The 12,100-nt window shown below is 33.9% G+C and overlaps 1 protein-coding gene across 1 annotated transcript; it reads left to right on the top strand.

Moving 5' to 3' along the window:
- Positions 1–3,793: 3,793 nt before the first annotated feature.
- On the top strand, positions 3,794–4,726 carry LOC129222978 (thyrotroph embryonic factor-like). Its single transcript, XM_054857541.1, has one exon. It carries the CDS (start codon positions 3,794–3,796, stop codon positions 4,724–4,726), a length of 933 nt encoding a protein of 310 aa, XP_054713516.1.
- Positions 4,727–12,100: the final 7,374 nt, after the last annotated feature.

Raw genomic sequence — 12,100 nt, 5'->3', positions numbered from 1 at the left:
TTTTCTCTTATTACACGTTCTTTAAGTAAAAGACAACACGTTTACTTTTTCCCATAAAATAAAATTTCTCTTATGGTAGTTGAAGAATTTGAAATTGATAGTGATAAAGCTTGTAATTAGTATATGCAATGTATTTCAAAGCATTTTTTTGAAATTTCCAGCTTGGGTCAAGTCTAAACCAAAATGGGATTTCATATCACTAAATGTCTCGAAAAAAGCATATGACCAAAAAAAAAAACCATCAAAAAAAAAAAAAAACAATGAACACTCATATTTTTAGTTTCAATCTCTTTGACCTTGTTCCAATTGGCTCATTTTAATGATTTTCTCAAAACCTCTGTATTGCGAAACCTCCTTTTCTCAAATGTTTCTTCCTTCTTTGAAACTCTAAATAGAAAGAGGTTCGACTATAGTGCTACTTAATCCTTGCAGTTTCTCAAACATACATTTTATCCATTATTCGATGAAAATCAGAAAAGTTCGACTTGAATAATTGCGATCAAAAAACATAATCATGGTACAATCGAGCATTGTCTGAAGCATTTTAGTAAACGTGAACTGCAATTATGGTATAGATCTATTAAACACAAATTTATTTTCGTATTTTGGAATCAGAAGTCAAGATGTGCTTTTAGATTGAAAATATATTTTTTTTTAAACAGCGAATGACTTCACATAAAAACCGCATTTTAAAGCATTTTTTACAGCATCTTAGTAATCTAATTTCTCATACATTTTCCTGTTTTTCATTACGACGTAAGTACTTTGGAAATACAACATAATTAGGTTTTGTATTGATTCTCTGAGTTAAGAATGCTCGTTACTTTACCAACTAATGTCTTTTAATTTGACCGAAGAATATCCTTCATATATAAATTGATTGCTATGTCAAACTATTATAAAGTATACAACTTTCTTGCATTACTGATAGTCATATAAATTTTTAGTAGATGTATTAAAAGAAATATTTTTCTTATAAATTGTTGATAAATTTTAATGTACAAAAAATAGAAAAGTGCAAGTATTTCATCATTTACTTATTTCTGTACCTCAGAGCCAGATGAACGTAAGTCACATTATGATAATTTTATTGTAGGGAGGAAAAACTTTTTTCTGTCACATGCAAAGGATGGGATGTGCGCTCTTTTAACGTAGGTAAAAAAAATTTGAAGGATTTTTTTTTTTTTTTTTTTGAGCAATCACGATTGCTTAGTGTTCTCACTTGACTGTCCTTGATGTTACGCTGATTTTATCCCCCCCCCCCGCCTTCTTCTGCAGCACCACCGTCGACCGGCCTCACGATGCTGCTCCTCTAGCGAAAACCGTCTACAGATTGCGTTCATATCCTACACGAATACATACACACACGCATGCCTACACACACACACCCACACACTCATGCTTGCACACAGACACAAACACACGGCTACACACAAACACGCCTGCACATAGACACAAACACACACAATCATACACACATACCCACACACGCACACATATATACACACACATACCCACATACACACACATGCAAAAAAACACTTGATTGTGAAAAACATAATTTGAATTCAAGATGTAAATATAATTTTTTTTTAAAAGAGTTACGTTCACATGGCTCGATGCGGGATAGGCTTTCACATACAATGCAATAATAAACAGAAAATCGCAATTTTTGGACTTACACCCTTCTGACTCTGAGGTACAGATTTGTTTTCCCTAATGTTGCTAGTTGGGGACGAAACTTCATAAGTTTGTAACATTACAATACTTTGTATGCAAGTTGTTTCAGAATTCTATAATATTTTGGGTGGAAATATAAAGGCTCCTGTAGAGCACAAATCAACCTACACATATCCTCGTCTATCTTCAAAAAATGTTTTCAAGTTATTGACCGTGCCGTGAAAAATGTTTTAATCTTTTAAAGTTCCTAATTTCTGAAGCTACTGAAACGAAGCACAAAACACAATGGCATTTGGGGGAAAAAAAAAACAAGAAATGCTATGGGGTTGTTTATAAATGATGTTACTCTTTGAGGGCGGAGGTGGTTCTTGAAATAGTGAGTTTGTGACAGTGGAGGGGGATGAAACGAGAAGTGAGACCTTACAAATTGTTTTACAACAATATGTTTATGAAAAACAGCGTCCCCCGACAATTTTTCCCCCGACAAAAATGTCGGGGGGGAAAATTGACATCATTTATGGACAGCCTCAATATAGCATCAGTCTCATTGGAACAACAAATTTAAAAGCGAGGTTCAAGCGTTATATACGCAATAGAAAATTGTTGTCAAAATTAGAATACAATAAACACGCAAATTGTTTTCCTTTTGTAAGAAAACGGAAATTCTTGAGATCGTTCGCGAGGAAAATTATTTGTACTGGGTTAGAATTATTATTTTGCATCTCTTTGCAGATGATTATGTCGTTTTAAACACATTTTATTGCAAAACGTTTTTGATGAAGTTGTGAAAACAACTTTTAACTGTATATTCCAGTAGTTGACAGAAATTCGGCTTAAAAGTGGTAAACACCTAAGAACGACTGATGATAGAGCACAGTATCTACGTGGATCATCAGCTCTTATAGCACCTCCTCTAAAACGTTCTGAAACTTTTTCTCAGAAAATGTTGAATGTTTTACACGCAAGCAAAAAGTAATATTTTTTTATAAAATTCGCACATCATTAACAAGTATTTTTCTATTACAGGTTTGGAGAAATTCTTGGATATCCATTTGAAGAATTAATTGCTAAGATGCCAGGTGCTGGTATGGAGTCGCTTCACAACATTAGATACAACATTCATAACCACGACTCCATGATGACTTCCCACAATGGATATGTTCGTGTAGATTATCATTCAAAACCAGACTTCTATCATCAAAAACCAACGGAGGAAGGACCTATAGATTTTTCCCTGAAACCAAACTCTGAAGTTAAAGTAAAAAGTCCTGAACTCAATATCGAACGCAATATGGACGACTCTGAAAGTTATCGTTCAGGGATTACAGTGGCCAATCACTTACAAGATAGGAATTATGGGAAGTTATCAGGTTCTATGCTTGAACAACACTTGCGCAATGGTAATGGTTTTGTGAACGGAAATCAACGTATGCATTCCCCAGTTTTTGAAGCACCTAAGTTTGACAACAAACATTATGAACAAAGTACTTCACCCAGTCATTTTAATACCCAAACAATCCATAAAATTTATTATGAAGCTAGTGAGCATCAAAAGGCCACTGAGGATTCAATAAATCGTTCTCAAGCCACAAGTTCACAATTCGTTAAATCCTTTTCTGAAGATAATGTGGAACATCATTCAATTGCTGATCACCCTCCAGGAGCTGATTATGGATCAATTTCAGCTCTTCACCATGCTGGAGCTCATTATGCTTATTCCAGAAACGCCATTGACAAAAAATCGGAAGGTACAGTGAATGGTACTTTTTCTGCCCACGAATTTCCGGAAAGGAGATCCAATTCGCCTGGCGCAACAGTAAAACGAGAAGAATATCGTTCCGAAAACGTAACAAATTCGAAGGAATTTAACTCGAATAGAAGACATTCAGCTGGTGTGACTCATAGTGGTGATAGGGACAGTGTTGCAATAGATGATAACGGAAGAAGAAACCGAAACGAATGCTCGGGAATCCAGTCAACCCCTAAAAACTCCCCCGTGAAGTCAAGGTATGGACGGAAAGAAGTTGGTAATGACGAACCTGAAACACACACAAGGTTTCAACCTCTTCTAAGTGCAAATCCAAACCCTTTTGTGCCAAATGTCTACAGCAATATGGGAATCATGAACCCAACTGTCAGTTCTAATTATCATCACTTAAATCCTTTACCATATCCTCCAGCTATGTTAAGTGGTTTCAATCCATTCTTGAGTGCCAATCCATTAGCTCATCCCTTAAACCCCATGTCAACTGTAAGTTTTGAAAGAAAAAGTGACAAAAATGATCGCCCGTTCAAGCAATTCGCAAACGAGCTTATTTATGGTATGCAAACTCTCTTGCCTGTGAAGCCACCGATGGTAGATAAAAGTTATGTTTCTGGTACCGAACCAACATCTTCAACTATGTCGCCACAGTCTGAAAAAATAAAGATTTGCTCCAAAGGGCGATCCCCGAGCGCTGAAAGATTTTCTCCTTCAACAGTTCCTCAAAACAGCCAACTAACGCCAAGTGACGAAAGCGTGAATACTGTCAGCCCCACTTATCACGAAAATGAGAACAAGCGTTCCCAACAAGAACAGAAAGAGGACGATGACTCGAACCTCGTAAAAGAAGACGAGAAAGGGCCTAATGACTCGAATAGCTCATTCAGTGACGCAATGCCGAATAACCAGCAGCCACCAGACACGTCATGTGGCAATGGCAAACGTAGATCGTTACCAGAACATATGAAAAATGACTTGTACTGGGCCAAAAGAAGGAAGAATAATGCTGCCGCCAAGCGATCGCGAGATGCTCGTAGAAAGAAAGAGGACATGCTCGCTATCACAGCCAAAACCCTGAGAGATCAGAATTACCAACTTCAAATACTGATGGCTGCGATGCAAGAACAAATCACTTTCCAGAGCACGGAAAATAAACGCCTATCGGAGAAGTGCAATACTCAAGAAATACAAATTTTTCGTCTGAAAGAAGACCAAGAGCGTAGTCAGAAATTGTGCAGGCGTTGTAGTACAAGAATTTTAGATGCAGATGCGTCTGGTTTGTGAGATATGTAACATTTAAGACTGTCAGAGTTGAGATTGAACTTTTAACGTGAATTCTAAAAACTTTCAACGTTATAACTGAACTAAGAACAGTTTCAAGGTCTCCTATTTCAAAAAAAAAAAAAAAATCGGTAGCAATCCTCTACGGATTGGCGTCATTTCGTCATTGCTCCTCCCTCAGACCGTCTCCGTTTGCGGAACATTTACACGGAGACGGCTTGAGGGAGGAGTTATAACGTCAGTCTGACGTGGGAGCTACCAATTTTCATCTGGAATAGGGTATAAAATGCAAACAATATTTTCATTTTGTGGCATTGAAATTTTGTTTTCTAATTGTTGTATAAATTCAAAACTCAGGACTATTTGCTTGAATTACATACTATCAAATTCTGAACTTATTTCAAAGATAGTAAGTGTATAAACGCTTTGTATAAATGTAAAATATCGCGAATTTGTGCTTTTTTAACCCGTGATTTTATCAATGCGTATCTCTTGTATGTTTAACCTCCACGCATGAATAAAATTTCAAAAATTTAGCTTTTACTAATGTATTCTACATTGTGTGATTTTAATGATCTTTAAAACATACACATCATAAAAATTTATTTTTTACCAACAATAATTAGCTTAATATGAACTTAAATAGTTTACATAGCAGAAAGTCGGAGAAAATTTTCGAGCACCTTTACTGCGGGACTTCTATCTAAAATTTAACATTTGTGATCATAACTAAGAAAACTCTTTTGCAGCAATACAACTATGTATGGCAGAAAAGTTCATTTCATAAAAATATTAACTTTTTCTGCTAGTGGATATTCTTATTTTTCAACCTCAAGGAATAATGGGGAACAAAAATGTTTATGAACGTATAAATGCAGTACTGAATTTGATGTTCCTGAATATGCACTGAAAATAAATTAACGGAAAGAGAGCAATCCTCATATATATATGATAGCCAATGATCGAGTGACGCTCCTGGCGTCATCAACAAGGAAACTCGCACCACGGCATGATAATTTGATGTGTTTTAGTAATGTTTAACATGCAGGAAAAGGCTTTTTTGTGGCCAGGCTGAACTGGATCCGGTAACTTATTTGTTTTACTGGTAAGACTCATTTTAAGAGAATATAGAAACCAAAAAGTGGTCAACATTGAAGGCTATCTACTGAAGTTTAGGGTTAATCCACTGGAGTTAGGATTAAAATTTCAACTATCAAAATGTCACCAAACAGGCAATTGCTTCGTTCAAATGTAGATGCCATTTTCACCCGTCATATCTTGACGGGCGATTTTCTAGTTTTTCAATAAACATCTAAAGTAGCTATTTGTGAATCAAAATTTAAACAGAACCGATGTAAGCATCTACAGATACTGTACGCATTCATTAGTAGTTTAATAGAATGCAGGTTGATTACAATTCACATTGTGTACATCATTTGTGAAATCTGTTTTTATAATCAGCACTAGCAAAGAACAGAAATGCAGTTAACGTATCTATATTCTCACAATGCATATTTCACGCCTTTAAAATATCAATTTCGCCATATAAATTTAAGAGCGGGTGTTTTCAAGTATTGATTTTGTTTCTATGATACTTTTTGTTTGTTTAGTTTCGGTATTAAAATAGTTTTTAAAGTAAGCTAGTTAATAGAAATTCATGCATGACAAATAAATAAATAAATAAATAATAAGGTTTTTGCAATCACAAGGATGCAGATTAATGACTTACAAGTTTTTATTTATTTATTTATTTATTTATTATTATTTTTTAGTTTCGAATTTCTATGTGTTGTATAGTTGATTTCTCTGTATTTCTGAAAAGTATAATTATACATAAATTTCAGTATTATATTTTTTGTTCTTTTGCCCATACTAATTATACAGAAAGCGAGCAGATAAATCGAAATATTTTCAAAGTTATGCAATAATACACGAGATAATCATCCAAAGATATCTTAACTGTGCAGTAATAAACGTTTAAATGTTGTTATATTAAATTAAAGATACAGTTAAAAATATAAATAAATAGTTTTTTTTTAAGCGGGTAAAAAGGAAATGAAAAGGTAGAATCAATGTCACACACAATTCAACAAGGGCTGTAACATGATGGCCCCGGATTTTTTTGAATTAAACAAACGCTAAAATTCATAGAAGATTAAGAAATACGATTTATTTATTTATTTATTTATTTTTTATTTATTTATTTTTTTATTTTATTTATTTTTTTTTGCCCCCCCCCCAAAAAAAAAAAAAAAAAAATCCTGGACCGAGATACATGCCGCCAAAGATGGTGGTCCTATGATGATCTCTCACTTGCGATTTTCGTCAAAATTTTTAAAGTACATTATCTCAGGAACGGTAGAACATATTTTGTTGCGGTTTGTTTTATTTAAAAGGATATTTCTTGTTTAAAAAAATGCAACATTTCAAAATATGTACTTAAGTTTTTTTTTCCAGTCTTTTGAAAAAAAAATGTTTTAAATAATGTTTTTGATTTTTCTCAAATATGTCAATTTCAAAAATTTTCATTTTTTTTCTACAGTTTATTAGTACCACTGAGCACTACGTTCCCTGAAAAGGAGAGCTTCCATTTTTTCGTTTAACAGGCTTTAGAGGCATTTGAAAAAATAAGGGTTTTTAAGGAACTATTTACGTAATTGCAGATCCGAAAATTCAAAAAATAATTTCGCAACAAGTAGCCAGAAAACACTCTTAATTAAAAGTGTTTTCTGGTCACTTGCTGTGATTCTTTTTTTTTTGAGCAATCACGATTGCTTATTGCTTTCATTTGACTGTCCTTGACGTTACGGTTCCTTTTTCAGCTTGGACCAGGGCTGCAGCACCCCCGTCCACCGGCGGCGGCGCGGCTGATCCTGAGCACTGTCCACCGGAATCCACTTTTGCTGAGCGGTGGCGTCCATGTCCTACACACGCATGCTCATACACACTCCCCTACACGCGCACGCCTTTACACACATACACACGCCTACGTGCACACACGTAAGCCTACACACACGACTATACACACGTAATTGACATATTTGAGAAAAATCAAAAACATTATTTTAAACTTTTTTTTTCAAAAGACTGTGTAAAAAAAACTAAAGCACATATTTCAAAATCTTGCATATTTTTTTAAGCAAGAAAAAATATCCTCCGCAACAAAATATGTCTTACCGTTCCTGAGATAATGTACTTTAAAAATTTTGACGAAAATCCCAAATGAGAAATCATGACAGGACAGTCATCTTTGGCGGTCTGTATCTCGGCCTAGGAATTTTTTTGGGCAAAAAAAAAATTAAAAAAAAAACCATATATCTTAATTTTTTATGAATTGTAACACATGTTAAATTCAAAAAAATTCGAGATCATCATGTTACAGCCCTTGTTGAATTGACATGGATTCTACCAAAAGCATTTCAAATGAATTAATTAAGTATCGAATTCAATCAAATTCGAATATATTTGAATAATCACTCATAATTATCGTATCTAAGCGTTTAAGTTGCATCACATTCCAACAGAAACACAATAATCAGTATAAAGACTGTCCTATCCGGAAGAAATAGTCGAAAGAAAAGACAGAGATATAAATACAAAAGAAAAAAAAAAATTCACGTACGAGAAAGCTGACGATAATACCTATGTGAAGTTGAAAAAGTATTTTAGTTTTAGAAATAATGTTCTTTGTAATTCCAAGTGTCATTTTAGTAATCTATGTTGAAACAAATGATTTTATGGCACATTTCCATAAGTACCATTTATACGCTGCATAAATTAGACAAATTGCTTCCTTTTCTTTTTAATTGTCTGTCATTAGTTTATTTGTAGAATTCCTAGTTATTTCATTTTAGATAAACTGTTTAGTTTACACTTTAACTGTCTCTTATTAGTTAATTTATAGAACACCTAGTTATTTCATAGAATAACTAGTTAAAGTGTCAAATTTATAACATATTACACACTTTAACGGACACGATCAGTTATTTCATGGAATAACTAGGCATTCTATAAATAACTGCATTATATATTTTAACGGTAACATATACTATACATGTGAATAGAATTAAAATTTCTAATTGAAGTCATTCATCGACGTCAAAGCCTTTCTGTGTTAACATCAAAATCCATCGAATCCTACACTATTTTCCGCAGACTTGATTTCTGAAAAAAATTGTTTAAGTAATGGCAACGAATCGCGCGACTCGCTTAGCAATTACAAAGCAAATAAAAAGCCACGATAAAGATAAACCAATAAGCAATTTTTATTCCTTAAAAAAAATAATGATAAACATGCAATTTCTATTAGCAGAATATAATTAATCTGGAGCTTTTTACCATTTACTGGCGAAGAATATTTAATTTTGAAAGAATAAGATTGTATAGATCAGAGAAAATAAGAGAAATAAGTGGGTACAGTTTAAACAATTAGTATTTTCAAAGTTTCATAAATTTGCTTATCCTTATTATTTTGATTTATTTATTAATTATTTATTACTTTTTAATTCCAAACTTACTAATTTTTAAACCTAACGAAAAAAAGTTTTTTTTTTCTTCAGGAAAATTATAGAAATTTAAAATTTTCCATTTGATAATGATAAGTATTAATACGCTTTGCTGATTGCATTATATTGACAAAAAACTTTTTCTTTTTCCTTTTCCAATTGGCATCTGCGCGTTTTTAAGAACAATTATTTATCGAAACATTTAATGCAATAATTCTTTTTCAACAAACAAAGGAAAAAAAATACTCTTTCAGAAAAATGAAGGGATTTCTACTGTTAGGAATTCTTAGCACAATATCTAACCACTAATAGTGTCTAGTTCTTTTTTCCGATGTTTCTGAAACTGATGTCTTGGAGGGGTATTGAAAGAAGTTTCGAAAATTTTATGAATAAAATTTCACTTGCAATTTCAACAGAGGTAAAAAAAATCCCAAAGTTTTGACATGACATGAAATCGAAAAAAAAAAACAAAGAGAATAATTTTCAAAAGATATTTATTAACAAAATCGAAAAACTTTTTTGTGCATTTCCTACACTAGAAAGTCTTTCTGCTAAAGTTTTTTCGAAGATTATCTTTTAAACGGAGATCTATTCGGCAAAATTACCATTTGACGAATTTTGGAGTTCTATTCGGCAAAATTATCATCATTTGGAAAAATTTGGAGTTCCATTCAAGAAATAAAGGATTTCCCCCTTCCCAAACGTTCGAGCACCAGCGCTATGAACTTCTAGGCAACCCCTGTTAAAAATTCAAGATCTTCAATATTTGTCCCTTATTTTGAGTTCATTTGTTTTTATGAATTTATTCCTTTATTCATATATATTTTTAAATGCTTTTAGAAGCTATGTGGGTTTTTTAATCCTGGTTTTTATAATGATGTTGAAAATATTTTCAACTTTTAAAATTTGAGTGTAGGTTTTTTATTTATTTCTTGAAGTATTCTTTGGTTTCTCGGGCCGTGAGCCCCTCAGTAGTGCACTCCCTCCCCCCTGCCCCCGCACAGCGTGGTCTGCGAGTACGTACGTAGATCCGGGCCTGAGCAAATTGTAAAATTAAGGTGGAATCATTCGGAATTTTTCATGTGTTTACAATTATTGACACTAGATGGCAGCATTATATATCTGAAAACAATCTTCCTGATGCTGCTGGGAAGGATTGAAAGAAATCTCGTTTATTATGCCGACTGATGCGGATCGTACTTTTTCCGTACCGTTAAGTTTTTTCTCTCTCTCTCCCCCTCTCCAGGGGCAAATTAAGGCATGGGGCACGGGCCCAGGGCAGAGCCGGCCTTAAGCCGATTAGAGCAAAAGAGCCCAATGGGGCCCCGCGCCAGCAGGGGCCCCGCTCAAAAAAAAAAAAATTTCCATCGCAGAAATAAATAAGAAAATAAAGAAAATAAAAAGTTCAAATGAACTTAACTGATAATAATCATAATATACTTAACTGATATTTAAGCTGGGGGTATGAAGCTACTTTCAGTGTGATTAGGGGGTGTTCCCTGATACTTTTAGCATCCCTATTAAAGTAAGCAAGTATCTGTCCCTAGAAACCTATCTGAAACTAGTAGTATCAGATAAAGTTCCAGAAGAAAAAAATAAAACATACAGCCAGTTGAACATTTTTAAATCCTAACCCCCTAAATCCTACAGGCCGTACCCGCACATTTTTAAATCCTAAGGCCGTACCCGCTGTACCCTATAACTTTTGGTCAAGAGAAAGGAACTAGGTAGTGGGGAACCAAAGTACAAATTTTTAATGATTATCAGCAATTAATACGGGCCCCTATCCCAGGATCTTACTACCACATTGGCAATGCGGAAACTTACCCCCGAGACTCCGCAATTTCAGGAATCTCCAAAGCTATCTTTTTAATTTATTTAATTTATATACTTACTTTTATTATTTTTTTACTTTCTTTATTTGTGTCGATAAAAAATCTTAAAACTCAGCAGCAATGACATTTTTTTAATACACAATTAACACTAACGTAGGAGCGATTCTGAAAAATAAACAAAAGATACTTCAAATACTGCGTGCTCTTATTAGCGTAAAACATCTCCATAACAATTCTATAAAGCAAATTGCCATTAATCTTCTAACGTTTCTACATATAGCCTGGAAATAGGTTTTTAAATCTTCAAGCCCAAAAAATCTCTTGGGGCAAACACCAAACCCTGATATATCTCCTAACGTGACTGAAGATGCGTTTTTAAAATTCAATTTCAAAAAATTCAGGAGAAGGTTACTCAAATGCCCACCCTTACCTCAACTTTATCACAAAAAAACTGATTAAAATTATATTTTTCAGTTTCAATTTTAAAGGATTTCCAAGGAAGGAAAATTCATAAATTTCACCACCCTCCTCCCCTTCTTCTCCTCTAACGTAACTAAAAGCAGGGGCGTGCACAGAAATTTTGGGGCCGTCACAAATGACTAAATGACTTTTCCGGGCCCCCCTTCCATATTGTTTACTCCTATATTTCAACCCTAGTTTAAAAAATATTGGGTCCCCTTCAGGCTCGGGTCCGAGCCAACAAGTGTCCCATCTCTCGCCCCTGCTCCAAATGCAGCCTAAAATAGTGTTTTTAAGATTTAAATTTCAAAATATTTTCTGGTAAAGGTCTCTGAAACCTTTTTCCTAACTAATGACTCCTTTCTTTAGAATCAGAATAATAGCTTAAAATTTTCGTTTTAGAAAATACTACTACGAGAGAACCCTCGAACCCCTCTTTCTCATGGATAGCATAAAATTAATTTCAGTTTCGAAAAAAAATAAGGGAAGTATCTCTTCCCTTTTCCTCCATCGTTTCCAAACAGAGCCAAAAATTGAGTTTTTAACACTTCAATATCGACAAATTTTCGAAGAGTCAC

Source organism: Uloborus diversus, chromosome 5 (genome assembly GCF_026930045.1).
Source record: "Uloborus diversus isolate 005 chromosome 5, Udiv.v.3.1, whole genome shotgun sequence".
In the NCBI taxonomy this organism is placed as follows: Eukaryota; Metazoa; Arthropoda; class Arachnida; order Araneae; family Uloboridae; genus Uloborus; species Uloborus diversus.
This window is presented reverse-complemented; position numbering and strand designations above follow the sequence as displayed.

Bases quoted from the DNA above. Each gene is read 5' to 3' on its own strand.
- LOC129222978 (XM_054857541.1), top strand. From the start codon at position 3,794: ATGGGAATCATGAACCCAACTGTCAGTTCTAATTATCATCACTTAAAT.